General features: G+C 32.4%; 1 protein-coding gene across 1 annotated transcript in view; it reads left to right on the plus strand.

Annotated features, from left to right (window-relative positions):
- The window catches only part of EYS (eyes shut homolog), a 2,088,383-nt gene that overhangs the window by 782,369 nt on the left and 1,286,523 nt on the right, over positions 1–19,491 (plus strand). Inside the window, exon 15 of the mRNA XM_063618766.1 lies at positions 659–780. Within this exon, the coding sequence (XP_063474836.1) occupies positions 659–780 (122 nt within the window). The remainder of the gene's footprint in view (positions 1–658; positions 781–19,491) is intronic.

Here is a 19,491-nt window from a genome sequence, read left to right on the forward strand (position 1 = left end):
GAACTCAGGGACTGACTGCAAGTAGTTATAAATTGGTGCCTGCTCCAAGTGCAATTCATACTGTCACTAATTCCTGGAGATGCTTCAGACACCATTCTGTTTTCATCATTAATGGTAAAATGAAGAACAAATTGTGATCATTATTTTAAAAAGATTGTGATGAAATGTGAAAGCTCTTTTTAACTAAGGCTTAAGTAGCTCATTATCAACTTTGAGATCACAATGCACTTTAATATATTCTGTCATACATAGAACTTTAACAACTGAACAGTTAAGGTCTTGTTTATTAAACCTAAAACAGCTTGGGAAAATTAAATGATACAGGAGTAACCTATTTATCATATATATTGTGTACTGCCAAAAACAAGAGAGAGCAAATAAAATTGGATATTTTCATTGTTGCTTTGCAAACTATTACCAAATGTCCATTGTAATTGTTCTTATTTCAACTAACTGAAGTTTTTTTTTTAAGTTAAATAGAACTGAATAAGATGGTTATTTAGAAAATACTGTAGAGGACTATGTAATAGATTAAATATAATAATTCACACTTTGGTTAAAAGTGAAATACATAAATGATTATAGAATTTTAGACTAATTATAATTACCGTACTAAGGTTAAAGGAATGTTAAGTTTTCTCTTTTCTGTTGTTTCCAGTGGTTGATGGCTTTTCCCGCTTATGCAATCCAGGCTATGTTGGGATAAGATGTGAACAGCACATTGATGACTGCATCCTGAATGCCTGTGAGCACAATTCTACCTGCAAAGATCTGCATCTCGTTAGTATCCACTGGTCTTTTACATACCTAAAGGTAGACTAGTATAATTTAATGCCTATGTACAAATAGAGTGAGCTTTTGCCTGTGTGTTAGGTTAGTATATATATATTACATATGCTTACTTCTCAAGGTTAGAAAACAGAAACTCAAGCAAATTTTTTTTTAACTTAAAGGTAGTAAAACATGTTCTATTCTCCACTCTATACAGGTTGGTTTAAATATTATATAACAAATGGTTCACTTACTGGATTCACAACTTGTGGCAATATTGAATTTGTGTAAAATTTCAGAAATTATTCCGAAAGGCACTGTGAGTCTCACAGCCACCTGCTTTTATCTAACTCATGGTATTACATTCACACATATATTTCATTATCATTATCTTACATTGCACTCTGACCTCCATCTCACATTACATATTTCCAGTTTCCTTCACTCATCTGTTGGTGTTGTCCCTTCAGTACATATTCATTTGTCATCGCCTTTGTCACAAGCATGTTCCATTCTGTCTTAAACGATCTGTGACACGGTTGGCAATCGATTTGGGATCCCCTCTGTCTCCTCATTTCTCAGAGAGCCTGACATAAAAATACCTACTCAAGGTGGACTCACTCACTGACTGGCTTCAGAAAATAAACATACAACACAAGTCAATGCTACAATACTAATCCGGGCTTATAGTTTATTACTTAACAACAGAACTGATATTTGCAAGAGGACTATACTTATTGAAGTTAGAAAACAAAGCTTTAAAAGCAAACTTTTGAAAAGTCAAAATATGGTTTCAGCCACCAAATATTTTGACTGTCAGTGCACTGACATTGTTTTTACAATAAAAGGAACATTTGTGGCGAACTGTTTTTTCCCACAAGGATGGCAGATACCTAAAGGAATAACTGTAACTCGCATTTACATATCCATGACCAGAAACAGAGTTACTCCAGAGGTTGTCTAGCCACTTTTCAAGTATTTGTGGTTGTCTGGATGTTTTGTCTTGGTCCTTGTCACATGCTTTACCTAAGGCAGTCATGTTAATCACATCCCACTCTTGGGGATTCCTTTAGAAATGGACATGTGACACTATGCTGGTCTCTGAGGCAAGGGAGGCATTCTTTCTGAGGAAAGATTTCCTCACCTGCTCTTAGAATGTGAGGAAGAGTATGCGTGACCTCTCCTATACCTTCTAACATCTGGATTAATGTAGTTGCTGTTACCATTTTGAGGCCCTAAAGCAAGATGGGGGGTGTAGTCAATTAGACTATCACTATTAACTACTTAAATAATAATATAATAAACTATTAGTCTATTATTAGTGAGTGCCCTGAAAACAGCAGAGATTAGAGATAAAAGAAATCTGGTCTGTGGTCAACCGTTGAGCTCTTGACTGAACCTCTCAAGTTGCCTGCCCAACCTCTGCACCTAATATATTTGATCCTTATGGCCTCTTGTTTAATATTGCTCAAGTCAGAGTTCCTTTTACTTGCAGGTAAATCATCTAATGTACACATCCATAATGTAATTAAGCTTTATTTTAGGTTGTGATTTTGGCAGTAACTTCAGCAATAATCTGAGTTTATTACAGAAGAAAGAACCCTATACCTGTAATCATAAGATTCCACTTTTAGACCTGACACTGCCACAGATATTCTGTGGGACATTAAGCCAGTCATTTGACAAGTCAAGGCAAGTTACATCTTGCCTTATACCAAATAACAGAACTTCCAAGGATATTCTTGTCTCATTTATCTATTTTATGAATTGCCACTAAGAAGCTATTCCAACTAACTTTAGTATCAGTTTCAAATCTTGACTCCTATTTCCAGAAATTGTGATAATAAGAATATGGGGGGGAGGGGAAAGCAGAAAGAAGCAAGGTTGAAGAAGAGATAAAGTTCTCATCTTATTAACTGGTTTAAATATATTTTAACATAAGGAGACTATTGAAATTATCTAACTCCTAACTGTAAGTCATATATCAACTTCAAGAACAGAAATGTCATCATACTGCTGATATCCTTCCAAGACATGGTGTTATGGAGACCACAGATTGCTTAAAATATTAAAGCTCAAAGCATTTCATAGCTTTCAGATATTGTGTCTGGGGCCTAAAGACTACCCTCAGGTTTGATAATGTATAAGAAGAACTCAGAAAAACTGTTTTACTTTTTGCTAGGGTTCATTACAATAAAAGTTACAGATGAAAATTAGCGAAGGGAAAGACACATAAGATAAAGTCTAAGAGAAAGCAGGTACAGTCTTCCAGGTGTATTCTCCCATTGGAATTGCATGAAAAGTACTTAAAATACTTTCTCAGAAACAATGTAGGGCAACATATATAAAGTGTAACCAACCAAGGAAGCTCACATAAACCTTGTTGTCCATGGTTTTCATTGTAGGTCAGTCATGATGACATGAAGCACCTGTGTAACTGACCTTAGCTAGTTAGTCTCCAGCTCCTGCAGGGGCCAAGCTGATGCAGCGTGGCCCAAAGCCCCAGGCATACATAAAAAGGGTTGAGAGCATAAATCACATCTAATTAGCATAAACTATTTGGCACAGCTCGAGGTCTCAGGTATCAAAGACATTATTATCTATCAGGACATTCCAAGTTCAGAGGTTATCTCCCAGGAGCCAGTAAAGGGCCGGTCCTTTCGATGGAATATATGTAGGCTTGAGCCCTGAATTTTGAGTTAACGCTTTCTTGCTCAAATGTCTTGTTAAATATTGCCTTTCTGTGTATGAATAAATAGTATATTATTGGAAAACAATGCATTCTATAATAATAAAACAAAAATAGTACAAAGATACTAAGTCATATAAAAAGAGCCAAAACTCATATTTTTAAAATAAAGCCTGGAATAGACATAATACATAATTTTTTGAGTTTTATATTTACTTGCTTTTACTAACTCATTGGTAAAAGAAAAAACATAAAATGTGAAGGATTTGAAGTGGAAGAGAAAATTAGAAAGGCACAGAGTTGGATTTTTCTGCAGAATATTTAATAATCTTAAAAAAACAGAAAGATGATTTATTTAATCTGTAAAACATTCACATTTGCCTAAAGAGTCACCGACCTGCTTGTTGTATGAGCTGGACCATCCAGATGAACCCAGGCAATCCCACTGACATGTGGCTTTCTTCTTCTTTGAACCTGGTATGTGTATAGCTTTAAATTAACATTTTTATATTTACAGCATTTTCTTTTGATTATATTGCATCATCATTATGTTGAATTTAGATGAAAAGCAGAAAATAAGAAGACTTCAAATTCACAGTGGGAAGTGATTTGTAACAATGAGCCAGTTTTCTTCTTTTCCTTTCTTTATGGTTCAGTAAATCTAAGAAAACAATAGGAGGAAAAAAATAATCTTTTGAAAGTCTAGCATATAATAAAATACAAATGTTAAGGATGTGTATAGTAAGATATATTCCCTAGTGTAACTTTGTTATGTATCTTTGAGAATAACTATTTCTTGTGGTTATTTAAATATATATGATCAAATTAATCTAGTATTTCCCTTCTCATTTTAGTTTCGTTTTCCTCTGTATCTTACATGAATAATGAATGCTTATTTTTGATAATAGTAGGGGAAACAAAAATAGTGCAGTAGAACTAATGTGGAAGGAACAACTCTGCAATATATAAATATATATATATATATATATATATATAAATATCACACACATCGTACACAAACACGTATACTACAGGTTTAACTTTTCCCCCAAACATTCAGATGCAAAAAACAAACTGAATTTATATGTCTTCTAAAAAAAAAATAAAACTACCTTTACTTTCATCCACCATATGCTTGAAAATCCATGTCAATTATTTTTTTTTCATTATTTAATTTTTTAAATTATACTTTAAGTGTTAGGGTACATGTGCACAACGTGCAGGTTAGTTACATACGTATACATGTGCCATGTTGGTGTGCTGCACCCATTAACTCATCATTTAACATTAGGTATATCTCCTAATGCTACCCCTCCCCCCTCCCCCTACCCCACAAGAGACCTGGTGTGTGATGTTCCCTTTCCTGTGTCCATGTGTTCTCATTGTTCAATTCCCACCTACGAGTGAAAACATGCAGTGTCTGGTTTTTTCGTCCTTGCGATAGTTTGCTGAGAATGATGGTTTCCAGCTTCATCCATGTCCCTACAAAGGAAGTGAACTCATCATTTTTTATGGCTGCATAGTATTCCATGGTGTATATATACCATTTGACCCAGCCATCCCATTACTGGGTATATACCCAAAGGATTATAAATCTTGCTGCTATAAAGACACATGCACACGTATGTTTATTGTGGCACTATTCACAATAGCAAAGACTTGGAACCAACCCAAATGTCCAACAATGATAGACTGGATTAAGAAAATGTGGCACATGTCAATTATTTGACAGTTGCCCATTTCCTTCCCTTGGGATTTGAGTAAACACTGGAGGTGGATCAATCCAGAATTAATGGGGAACAGCCGTTGCTATACAGTTCATCTTGGCTCCTAATAAAATGCCTATATGGTACCTCCATGCTCCTTTCAAAAATATATTAATCTGTGAAGTGGTTTCAATCCTTGCATACCAAATGTGGCTCCCGGGACCTTCTCTGTACCCTTGCCTTCAAGGGCATGATGCTTAGCTAATCAGTGGTCAGGTCCCAGTTGTCCCTTCAGTCTACCAAGTTGGAACCACAAAAACCCCTAGGTTCTCTTCTCTCTCCAGGAATACAAATTCCCCATCAGTGTGGAATCAATCCAACTGCTCTCCGTCCAAATACTAAAGCCTTCATTTCTTTCATATCCTCCTTCTCTATAAAGATTTGCTTAATCACATTTGTTGGAAATTAACAGAGAATCTGACTCATATCAGAGCTTCAGAGTTCCAGAATTCTCAACACACAAATAGCCATCTAAATATGCCTAGAGAAAGGAAAAATTCGATTTTTGTAACAAAAAGAGAGACAAAAGCAAATTTAGTTCTCATTAATTTCTCAGATACTTTGGCGTGTGACAAAATTAATCCATCCTGAAACATCTTAGCTCTTATATATAGCCTTTAACTGGATATATTTTGTATTAATATTGCTTTTAAGTAATGGTTTCTATGGAATTTAGTCTAAAATGTTAAACCTCTAAGAATAAATATTTTCTTAACTATTTTTTATTTGTATTAGATTAAACATCTTGTAAGCTTAGAGAACTTAAAATAGCAGAGACACCATTTGAAGATTGTCTAGCTTTGACATGAATTTGTTCTATGATTCACAACTAGCCAATTTATTAGAATCATAAAACAAAATGAAAACTTTTTATAGTATTCATACAAGTTTACTATATACTGATTTATTTTATTAAAGACTATATACCTTTTTATTTTAGTGCCAAAATATGCATAAGCAAATACCTATTATTAGACATTTTAATTTGTTTATCAGTTTCTTCCATAAAATGTAGGAGCTGGACTCAATTGTTCTAAAACAGGGAGTTGCTTTTGAAAAGACACATGGCTACATGCTTAAAATTCTGATTCAGATGATGGGTCCAGGCATCTAGATAATTTATAATGCCTTGTGATTTTGATGTGTACTTCTATTTGAAAATCATTGAACTAGTTATCTAGATAGCACTCTCTAGCTCTAAATTCCTGTGATATTCTGAGTAAAGCACAGAGATTTCTATTTCATGTGTATTGATAATTCACAATTTATTTAGTACCTTAAAAAAGAAATAATGGATGATCTGAAAAATCTGGAAAATGATAAAACTGATTCATCCTGTTTTATTCATGCTGTTTTTAGCAGCATATTTCATAGCATCTTTCTTTCATAAGTACTATTTTCTTATGGATTCCTCCATCTGTTTTAATGCTTTTGTCTTTAAGACAAACGGAATAAAATTGATTTATTCTATTCCAATCCTTTTGTGAGAGAGATAATAATACATGGTTTTCTCCTCACTATTGTAATAACTTAGTGAAGTGTTAGTCTTACTAAGTATTGGCATTTACTAATCAGAAAATCCATACATGAAATTATAGCTTCTCTCAGAGGCTGGATATAATGTTTCAAACCATTATGAGCATATTAAGAAATAGTCAATCACTGATTGGTTATAATGATATCCAAAAGGTTCACATAAATCTGTTATTAAATCTCTTGTTGCAACATCATCAGTAGTTATTATGTAGCCAAAACTTGAACTAAACCTTGATGTATTAGCTAACTTCAAAACCTATTGTTAAAAGAGGCACTGCAGTGACTAGGTAACACAAAATAAAGTGTTTTGGTCACGCCCATTTTAAACAGCCTTCTGTGTTTATATAGAATAAAATCTGCCTACAATTTATTACTCAGATCTCTACTTTTTATTATACCAATCTTCCCTTTAAGAATTTATTGAGCATAATTTAATGTTACATTTATAACTATGGTTAACTATGATAGAGGTCAGCTTTCTATCATTTTTTCAATAAACTAGATTATGGAATTCTTTTCCCTGTATGATCTAAGACTAAAATAGAACTTAAATTCACTCATCTGATGACCTGTATAGTTATCTTAATATGTTCCCCCTCAATTGTCAGTTTTAACCATAGTTATTATGCCTATCTGAAGCAATCTCATTTCTTCCCTTTTAAACTATTGTTTTGAACCTACGATGGCTCTGAAACTGATTAAATTTATCAGGATTACATGCAAAATAAAAGCAAACAGAACCTGAGAAAAAGACTTGTTGATTCACCTGAGTAAACAAGTATGTGAGCTTTAATGCTTTGGACTTCAGAAATCTCCTCTGGAAGCTGAAACATACTTTCCCTTCTTTCTTATTCCAAGATTCATTACAGAGAAGAGAGGTTTACAGATGGCTGAATTTTGAGGTTTAAGAAATCCATGAAGCAGTATTGAACTTCATAAATAATATGTGAGGACATAACAGATCACTGAGAGGAATTTTCCATTTTCAGATTTTCTAACAAAAGTCAGCACTTTCCAGAAGTTATCTAGCTTAAAAAATGATTTAGAACTGATTGAATAGTATTTCCATTTCTAATATTAGCCAAGTGCATAAAAAATGAATTTATTTTGAAAGAATTATGAGACAAATTAAGCTTATTTCAAAACAAACACTGCACTTTACCATTATTATTTGTGATATTTACATAATTATAAATGGGACTCATCTCTGAGCTTCACAGTTTATTTCTGAGAAATCAATCAATAGTTACATTCTACAGGAATTCCACTTTTGTTCCTAGAAAACATTTTATATGCCATTTAGATAGATACCATTTTAAATTAATTGACCATATAAAGATTGGTTCTAAAAACCGCTATGTTGTGTACATTGTGTTCATATCATGCATTTAAGGGGATCATAGAGAAATAAAATCACACTTCCTTTCAGAACAGATTGATTTTAGCAATGTATTAACTTAATAGCCTCAGTAAATAACTGCATTGTGTTCTAAGTCCCTGTTTATTTCTAACCACCTCATTTGTCTGTAGGAAGTTTATTAAAAGTAAAAAATAAATAGGAAATTTAGGATTTGGGAGTTGATAGATACATGTGTAAACAAGCATATGTGCAAGTATGCATGTACATTTGTGTGTACCTACACAAACAGAGAATATGTGTATCTCTGTTCTTTAGTCTTCTGCCAACCATCCTATGATAGAGCTTAACACCTTCTAAAATCAGGTTCTTGAGCTGAAACCAGTTACTTCCTACAATAAACCTATCTTGGTTATAGTGTGTGTGTGAGTGTGTGTGTGTGTGTGTGTGTGTGTGTATGAAATATATATTCTATAGTATATATTTTTATATTTATAAGAAATATATAATATATACAATTATATATAATATAAAGTTATAATATATTATAATTTATACATAAGAAATATGTAAGATATAAAATTTAATGTATAAAAATAAATAATATAATTTTTATACATTACATAGTTCTTAAATATAAAATATATGATATAATATAATATATATTATAATTTTATATATTACATGTTTATCATATATATTATAATATTATATATATATATATATATTACAGCTAGCCAGTAAATAGCCTCTTCCTGTAAATTGATGAAGAACCTTGATTTGAACTGATAGAGAATGATCTATGGCATCATCTTGACTACAGTAGGGTTAAATTTTATAGTGTGCTCTTTAAAACCAAAAGTCTGCTTGTACAAGAGAAGAGAGACTTTGGGATAAATAGCTTTGGCCTCACTAGCTGTGTTACCTTGAACAAGTCATTTAACCTTTCTAAGCCTCAGTCAGTTAATTTTAATAATAACATATTCATAGCAGGTACTCTGTGGAATTGTTACACAAATTAAATGTAAAATGCTTCATGTATTTTACTTTATGTTGAATCTATAACATAATGCCTGTCCCATGTGATGATTATAATGATTTAACTATGGTACACATAGCGTTTCTCTGAGTTGAGCTAAAGCTCTTACATTGATTTGCCAAGCCAGGGTATTTTACTCAAGTGTGTGGAAATGAGCTGTAATTCAGCCACTTTTGTGTTAAAAATAATTTCTTTACTGATCATGTGTTTCGATATTAATATATTTTCATATCAAATAATATTATATAAGCTTATATTTTTACATAAAAACTTTGAAGAAAGTACAAAATAAAATACCTATTATGAAGACTGCTAACTCTTAACAATATTTTGTCAGGGTTTAATTATTTACTTTAACCACTAATGTCAATTCTTTGAGGATGAGGTTATGCTTTATAATATTTTTAAAAATTATTATATCCTCAAGGCTGAGTTATGACAATGCCTGAAACATTGCAGATTGCTGAGTGAAAGAGAGAGAAAGAAGGAGAGAAAGAGGGAAGGAGGAAGAGAGAAAGAAAGGAAAGAAGAAATGAATGGTCAGGTGTTTACTTATATCTCTTTAACTTTTTTTAGATTTTCTCATAGAATAAGAAACTCACAGAGTCTCTACTCATGCCCAGATTCCAGAGATTTCCCAGATGCTGATAGCGTTTGTTTGACATGATATCAGATGCTGAGGCTCTTGGGCCACCATTTAAGGCTTGCTGTGAGATTGCTGCATTTCTGCTGAAATGCTCTGCATCTGATAGACACAAAGCAAAACACCTCAGCCTGATCTCTCTCTCTTCAGGTATCAAGCCTTTAATCTGGCTAAGTCCACGTAAATCTTACCAGTGGCACAGCCTTTTAGGTCAGTTCCCCTGGTTTAAGTTGCTGGTGTTTTTTTTTTTGCCCTCTCAGAGCAAGAAAATCTCCCTTCCTGTAGCTGTTGTGCTTAAAAGACCAAGACCAAAACTTTGCCCTACATTCTTAAAAAATCCTGAAACAAAAACTCAAAAGAGACCAATGGGATTGGTGTGGATATAAATGTGGATGTGTATATTAAATATCATGTTAAACATAATATATTTAATACAATAAGTATATTAAATATAACACTATATTAAACACGTATATTAAATATGAAAGTGAATCTACACACATACATAGGTTTAGAGTGTTATTACCAATTCTATGTTTTTTTAAATTCTTCTTAATATATACAATCAAGGACTAGTTTGTTTTTCAGAAAATATAAATCTCACTTTGTTCTGAGGTGTGTCTTTCCAGGATGTCTTTTACAGTTCACTGGTATATCATAGAAGGTGTATTTCACAGAGAAAAATGTAATGTTCATAGAAGTGAAGCAAGTTTCACAAGGAGACACAGGAATATACAGCACAAGTCATGCCTCCCCCAAGATTCCCTTTCTGTCCTACATATGCTGTACCTCTGAAAGTATCAGACCTTGAGTTCAGCTGCCCACAGGAGTCACAAAACAAGGAAGGACAAGGATTCCAAGAGCAAATCAGTATTTCAGAGTCTCTACAATACCCCAGAATCACCTGTGCCAGTTATAAACTGCATGCATATTTGGTATTCCCCTTTTGGGGATTCTGATTTAGTGAACAGAAGGTGAGGTTGAGACTCTGTGTTTTTAATATCCTCCACAGAGAATTCAGTTGCAGAGCCATAGTGCATAAGTATTGGACTGTGCATAGCCACAGTGATTTATGTTTCTAAGCATTTTGTACGCAGCATTCTGCACCCAGCCGATGCTTCTCTGCATGGAAGCTTGCACTGAGAGGTGTAGCAAGAACCTGATGATTCAGGAAATCGTCTACTAACAGGTGATAGGACTTAGCCACAGAGATTGAAATACAAGTAAAAGCTGCTTGTCGCCAGAATAACTGGAGTTGAAGGGAATTTAGAACTAGAATTCTAAATATATTGATAATAAAACATAACAGAATCCAAAGCTTTTGAAATATTTTCCTAAGGATATAGACCTCTAGTCACTTCTGCCAAATAGTATCAATCACTGTACTTTCACCATCAGAAAGGTGATGTTCTAATGGAAATAGAGAGTACTCTCTTCTTAAGGTTTGCCAATTCAATGAGCTTAATCAACAGATTTCTGTCATTTGCCACCAAGGTTTTTCTTTAGGCTTAAATATAATAAAATGCAATAGACGTAACAACTACACTAGAATTTTTGGTCTGAGTTTTATATATATATATATATATATATATATATATATATATATACTGAGACAAACTAAAAACATTTCTAAAATACATCAATTTTAACTAAAACTAAAATTTAAAATTAATACTATAAAATGGTGAAGAAATATAATGTACAAAGCATTTTAAATTTACTGTGTCTTTGTCTAACTGTAATTTGACGCTTATAATTGTTTCTAAGAGGAGACAATTGGATGAATGAAGAACCTAATACATACAAATAAAAAGTAAAAACAAACCATAGTAAGTATTATTATAATTTTTATGTAGATATCTGGGAAACATTGCAGGAAACACCATGAAGTATTAGCCAAAAAAAAAATTGCACAGGACTGCCTTTACAGTATACATCTTAAAGGATCGTCCAATAATTCAAGGCAGTCAAGTTAAAATTGTGAAATAAAGTGAATTTATTTTGTACTGCCTTTTCATTCACCTTTCTGTGAGTGATATTTATACAATAAATTGATATAGGAATTTGTATGTGTTATTAACATATGTGTATATTTTATTTGCTACATTAGATGAAAATTATAGAAAAAAGATAGATGTAGCAAAGGAAATGAAACAAGATTTATTTGAATAATAAGCCTGGCACCTTCTGATAAAAGTTTTTCTTTTTTTTCTATATTCTTTTTTAATCATTATTCTTTTCTTATAATGGAAATAAAGGTATACCTTAATTCCCTTGTGGATGGGAATATAGGCTTGCAAAACCCTTTATTTGCTTGGATATTGATAAATAGAATAAAGAAGTTTAAAAACATTATCCGATATAGAGTCTTCCATATGATAATGATAAATCAAAACTTGGTCTCAGTAAAAATTGAGATATGAGTATGGAGAGCTGTGACAGAACGTAGCTGGATTCTGGAAAACGTAACAAGTAGAAGCAGCTGAGTAGAGCAGACTGCTGGACAGTTGTGGCAGAACAGGCATATATCTAAAGAGCTGAGGCCGACTTCCACAGTTAGTTTTTATACAAATCTTCTGAACCCTCTTTTAAACACACTTATTCTACACTTTCTCCGGAACATAAATTCAGTCTAAGATTGCCAGATTCAGTAAACAAAAATACAGATGTCCAAATATTGCATGGGACATACTTACAGTAAAAGAATCAGTTTTTATCTGAAACTCATAATTGTGTCCAATAGTTTGTCTAACAACCCTAATTAAATCAGACTTTATTTTAAAGAAATTTATTTTTTCAGTCACTATATGACTGTTATTCTTATCTTTTTGTAAAAAGGGTTTTTTAAATTTATTTTTAGGCCTCACTTAGAGTTTGACTTCATAAGTGAATTCTTCTAGAGCAGCTTAGAATATGCAGTTGAGCAAAATATCATAGAGGAGGAAGAATAAAATAAGGCGTTACTCCCTCATTGTCTAGACTGACAATTTAGCTAAACAAATAATGACATTGCCTGAGGTACTTCCTGATAGGCTTAATTAGTCAGATCCCCAAATAATTTGCTACTTCTCCTTATTCATTCAACTGACAAATCCTCTTTTTGTGACTTGAGTTCAAAAAGAAGAAATTACAGCCCTAAGCAAAGTCATAACATTCGTATAGGTTAAGAGCTTTCACGGGCTTGTGGAAATATTTTGACAAAGATGGTCTTCAGTGGCATCTGCTTTTGTTTTCAGGGATGACATGTGATTGCATCAGTTCAATTGCTACAACCAGGACCTATTCATATAAGGCTTGTCCTACATCTGTATATTCATAAAACAGGAGCTAATTATTAAATATTTACAAAAGAATGTACCAGAAAATTAATATATGTCAAGGGAGGCCCCAATAGGTATTCATTGTCTGATTTTCAGCAAGTTTTGGGATTGTCTGAATGTTAAAAAGAGGTTTATTTGTACTTTATGAAAGGGAGGCAGAATCTCAAAAATTATTGAAAGTCAATAATTTCCGGAAGCTAAGAAATAAACTTTTATTTCTGTTACAAGAAACTGATTTTGCTGCAGTAAGACTGCTGGAGGGATGGATGAGAATAAAACCTGGATCGTATCACAGAAATAAGTTCACTAAGAAGATATGTCCCTGGCTGCACTGTAAGGCAGAGGGAGTTCAGTTGTCTTTATTGGGTAGGACATATTACAAACCCATCATAAATAAATTTACAATTTAAAATAGTCTCTTCTATCAATAATGTAGAGCTAGCTAATTCTTTCATATTTTCAAATGACGCCACTGTCTTGTTTTTCTTGTACACGAAAATTGATTACAGAGCATTGAACTTCCTTTTTTAATTCTGTACATAATTATTTAATAACATTTAAAAATCTGAGTGAAAAACTAATACATGTTCTTTTGTAGGCAGTTTAAAAAGATACGGACAAATACAATTAAAATTTTTTAAAAAGTAATTTCAAATCTTACTACCAAGACAGTCATCATCAGTATATCCTTCTTCGCAAAAATGGTGTGGAAAATATTATCATATATCTTTTAGTTTTCAGTTGGTAGTTTGGTAACCTGTCTGCTCCTTTAGAAGAAAAGCCATCCAGTGGGAGAATCAGTCTATAATGGGGTCATCTCTGCTTCTACATGATTGGAAGGCAGATGTCAAGGGTAGTTTATCTGGAGGGCCCAGAGACTATATCTGACCTCAGAAGTCCAGTTTGCCTTTCATTAATTGGTCTACAATGTTTTAAGTTTGAATCATTTTTCAAAATTTAATAATGGACAAATTTCATCATATAAGAATCAGGATTTTCATTTTCTTTTGAATAATCAGATCTCCTAATTCCAGATGGGATTCTAATAGAAACAGGATTCCTGGAGTTGAGTAGTCTCTGCCTACTTTACACAGTGCTGTACTTTGCTGCTTCCTCAGTTTACTAAATAAAGATGCTCTATGCTGGGTGTTTAAGAGCTTGGTGCTTAAATGCTACAAAGTCATGAAAACTTGTGCCAAAGACTGGTCTTCTTTAGACTCATGGTTTTATGATTTTTCTGTTTAAGGACTAGGGTACAGGAGATTATCTCACCATGTTTAAAACAGGGAGAAATAACCACAAAATTGAGTCTTAAAACTTAGCAGAAAAAAAAAAAATTACCAAGAAAATGTTCATCAAGAAAATGTTCATCATCTGTTGTTAAATCAGCATATCTACTTCATAGTAACCCCATTAACACATACTAGTACAACAGAAGTAAAAAGTAGGAGGAATCCTTAAATGGGCTTTATAATAGTATCCAAATATCTTTAAATAATGATTTTAAAAATTGTAATAAGAGTTTTTAAAAATACTATGTTGGAAGTGTCATTGTTTATGACTAGAAACATCAAAAGTCTAAGTTTTGTGTGTGGGGAAAACTGGTTGTATAGACTCAAATGAGTGAAGCTACATATATTTATTATCTATTTATCCTGACACAAATAGCTCATATGCTCCCTCATTTCTTATATTCACCCTGAAATATGAGTAGATTAATTGACATAATGCAGTTATCTATCTTTTTTATGTCTTCGCTAGATAAGAAGTGCACTCTACTGAGACAGTTTCAATTAATTAAATCACTCTTACTTCATATTGTACATTATTCTGTTTAGGCAGTGTAGCAATCCTGTTGACATTTTGCCCATAGATGACGTCTTTCAAAGCTAATTCCTATTCAGTGGTACTCTGTAAGAAAATCAAAAGATGAAGTGTAATGTGAACACTTTATCTTTTTAAAATCGAGAATATCAATGTGGAGGAAAAATAAAACTGACATGAAATTCATAATGTTATAAAATAAGAACCATTTAATCCATGATATCTATTTAATAGATTTATGCTTGACATCCATTTCTCAGGCACTGACAAGCATCATAAGGATGTTATTTTCAAAGATTTCTTGTATAGATTTAAATGTTGTTACTGGACAGCTGAAGGGTAAAGATTCTGTACAAATCATATACAAAAATATTATTTTAGAACTGTATTTTGGGTTTCACTCAGAAGTTGCCACTTTATTAAGGTTAAGCATAAATACAATCCAACAAAATCAGTTTTTGTTTAAATTATAAACTAAATCTTTAATATTTTCTCATATCTATCAACTCAAAAGGGAGATAACTACTTTAAATTATGAAATTATAATACAATTAAGTGTTTTAAAAGCACTCAAAATCATTTTCAAAGTCATATATATCTATATAGATTGAATGTGTCTCTATTAGGACTCAATTACAATTGATTCTATGTCCCTATTTAGTCAGCTTTCTGCCAACAGTTTTCAAACTTCTTTGATTTTGATCTCCTTTCAATACAATGTTTTGTTTGTATATTTCCAAAATACATGTAATTTATAAATTATGTGCATGACTGATAGAAGTTATTAAATAGAAGTTATTAAATTACAAACATACACATAAAATGTAGAATAAAAAGCAACACAGTAAATAAATGATTCTTAATGTTGCATTGTTTATTAGTAATCTAAAGCGTTGGCATATTTAAGTTAATATAATTGATTCACGAATACACTGTAATTAAACTTGCTTTGTCTTCCCTTTTTTCCTTGAATTAATTCTGCTACAGTAATTCAAAACTTTGTTGCTAACTTCAATTTGTTTAAATATTTGATTTAATGGGCTTACCAACATGAAAAAGGTACCATGCAGAGATATGTAATTAAAAATGGGAATAGTGTAACATTGATTGTGCTTACTGAATCATTATATTTACATTTGCCACACCCAGTAATTAAGCCAATCCTGTAGAGAGAAAGGAAAGATATTAATGCTGGCATGGTTCTCCTCTCTTGATTTCCTTTCTTTTGCTACAAGTACTATTGTGGCCTGGTCTTATTGAAATCTAGAGTTGCCTAGTTTAAAAAGGGGACCCTTCCTACAGTGACGTACTTTCATATTACTGGTTTTTAATTCTTTGGAGACATACCCACTGGTAACATCTGGCAGTAGTTCTAAGCTTGGCCAAACTCTGTCTTCCATATTGTCACTTACAACCCCTTCTCCCTCCGTTGTGTATCCAATTACTCCCTTCTAACTCAAAGCCAAGGAGCAAACCCTCTTGAGAGAAACCATTTAAAAATGTTCTGCATTTTCTTTTCTTTTTGGATTCCCCTACTAGAGAGGCAGTAAAATAAAATGGTTTAAAATAAAGCAGTTAAGATGTTGGATCTGAAACCAGACTACTGTATGCAAATTATGGCTCAACCATGTATAAGATCTATAATTTTGAGGAAATTATGTCATCTTTCTATGCTTCGGTTACCTGACCAATATGATAAAATATATGGGTATAGTAAGAGAAGAAATGATGATTTTTTCAAGGTGCTTAGAAGAAGATAAGAAGGGCATGTTTGATCTCTCAAGAAATGGAAATGAGGTGAAGGGTGGCTGGAGTGAAAAAATATGAACAAAAGTGAATTTGTTCAGAAAGAAGGTATAGAGGCAGCTGATGAAAGACCTGGTAAGCTATCTTACAAACTTTGATTTGTACTCTAAAATAAAGGGAAGTCAGTTAAGAACTTTAAAGAGTAATAGGACAAAATATGACTTAAGTTTTAGGTTTTCTTGGGTTTCTCTATTACCTTGCATTCTAATTCAGTAGATTTACATATTCTTTTTCTCATGTCAGTTCTTGAAAGCCAGGAATGTTTATTATTTATCTTTGAATCTATAAAACTAAGTATATTACCTGGATTAAAATCAATGCTTAATAATTATGTGATATAGGAATGAATTGCTCATCCACAGAGGCTTTATAACCTTAAGCAAATTCTATAATTATTGATTTATTCATCAAACCTTTTCTAAGTGAATTTTATGATTCAATTACAGCGACTCAAATCTGGGCCTCAGTTTTATTATTTTGTTTTGTTTTTAAAATGAGAGCAGTAGCTTCCTGAAAAGTCTTATTCTCTTTTCAGATATCCAGTTTTAAATTAAGGGTATTTTTAAGCCTCAAGAGTTTTTTTTTTTTTTTATCTTAACTCACTCAAATGGACAATTTCCAAAGTATTTTTAAGTGAAATGGAAGATGACAAACCACATCTCAACTATTAAAGTCTTAGGCCTGGTGAGAAATCATTAGTTTTATAAAACTAGAATGTGTCCTCTCATTCAGTTTGACATTGCTAATCATTTTAAACATATTTTCCCCTTTATATTCTTATATTACCTCACCCATAAAACGTAACAAAGCATATACAACATATAAACCTACATCATTCTTCAATATGAAGGAGATAGGAACACAAAGTATATGTATTGATGCAGCTACATTAAAACAATGATATTAGCTAATATCAGACATGCTGTAATATAAATTCAGCTGCTATTTATAGAAATATACGTTTAATAATTCATGTTTTATTAATGTATAATAAATATACAGCATATAAAGAAACATATACTTATTGTGGCATTCTGGAGAATTATCTTGAGGCTACATACTAATTTAAAATATGATCAATCTTATCACAAATTGGGGCCATTTCATGAAACCAGCCATATATTCTGTTCATGACCTAGATTTAACTTGATTCCTCTGAAATTTTTCTGTGCTATTTTAATGCCTTAAGGGGCAAAGTAGCGTTTAAACTGAGATCATTTCTTCATAATCATTGTACATTATTGTGGCATGTTAAAATAACAATAAAATTTGCATTGCCATTTTTTTATAGAAAAGGAAGGAAAAAACTTGCAGCACATTTTTTATTATTGCCCAATTCAGAGTAGGAAGTCTTACTGTATTTCTTTTCTTTTCTTTTAAAAATATCTAGCAATAGAAGACTAAAAGGATGTCACTTATTTTACTGGAAGGAGTTTCTATTATACACCATCACCTGGGACAAAGAGTTTGGTAGCGTCTCAAGGATTGTGCATCACTTATTGTGGTGACATCCCAGAACAATGTTGACAATATTATTTACTTTATCATCTGCTGAAAGTTATTTGCCCAACTCACAATAACTTAGTGGGAATTTTAAAAAATATTAATCCTGTTGGCTAATTAATCTATACAATAGTATATCTTTTAAAATATCCTTTATTTTTCAGGAGACTATATTGCTTAAACACTTCTCTTGCATAACTAACAGTCCTTTATTTTTATTATATATTAGCAATAAGTGTTTTGCTTGACTTTTTAAATCTTGATTCTCATGGGTTATTTATTTTCCCTATTCCCCTTATCATTTCTTATTCCATTACAGCTATAAATTAATCTACCTGTCAACAACTGATCTTTGCTTTCTCTCCTCATTCTTCATTCCAGTGAGATGCTTCCAGAGTACAGGTCCTGCTCTGCTCAAAAAAGACAAAGAAAAGTAGTGCAAAGTGTAATTCCCAGTCAGAATTACGCTATTAAATGTAATCAGGAAAGCCATTATGGTTCCTCTTTTTTTCCCACAGGAAGTGGGCAGTTAGCTCTACTTAGGTCAGTTCTGTCAAGTTTCTCATAATCTTGAGATTTATGCAACTAACTAATAATATAATTAATTAGCTAGTACACTAACATAGTTTCATTTCTGTGTAGGAAAAATTTATTTTTATCTTATTTTAATTTCGCATTGGTTACTTCATAAAATTGTTAAAATACGGGCATACCTCAGAGATATTGTGGCTTTGGTTCCAGTCTACTGCAATAAAGTGAATATAGCAATAAAGTGAGTCATACAATTTTTGGTTTCCTAATGCATCAGTTGACTCTTGCTTTCACAAAAGTTTTATCTTATAGCGCTGCTGTTTAATAGCATTTCATCCACAGTAAAACTTCTTTTAAGTTGAAGTAAATCTTCTGAAATCCTGCCACTGTTTTATCAACTGTTTATGTAATATTCTAAATCCCTTTTTGTCATTTCAACAATGGTCATAGCATCTTCACCAGAAGTAGATTCCATTTCAAGAAACCACTTTCTTTGCTCATCCATAATAAACAATTCCTCATTCGTTCAAGTTTGATCACAATATGGCAGCAATTCAGTCACATGTTCAAGCTCCACTTCTGATCCTAGTCTCATTATTTCCACCACATCGGCAGTTCCATCCTCCACTAAAGTATTGAATCCCTCAAAGTCTTCTGTGAACATTGGAATAAACTTCTTCCAAACTCTTATTAATGTGGATATTTT

The sequence above is a fragment of the Symphalangus syndactylus genome, chromosome 2 (assembly GCF_028878055.3).
Source record: "Symphalangus syndactylus isolate Jambi chromosome 2, NHGRI_mSymSyn1-v2.1_pri, whole genome shotgun sequence".
Lineage (NCBI taxonomy): Eukaryota > Metazoa > Chordata > Mammalia > Primates > Hylobatidae > Symphalangus > Symphalangus syndactylus.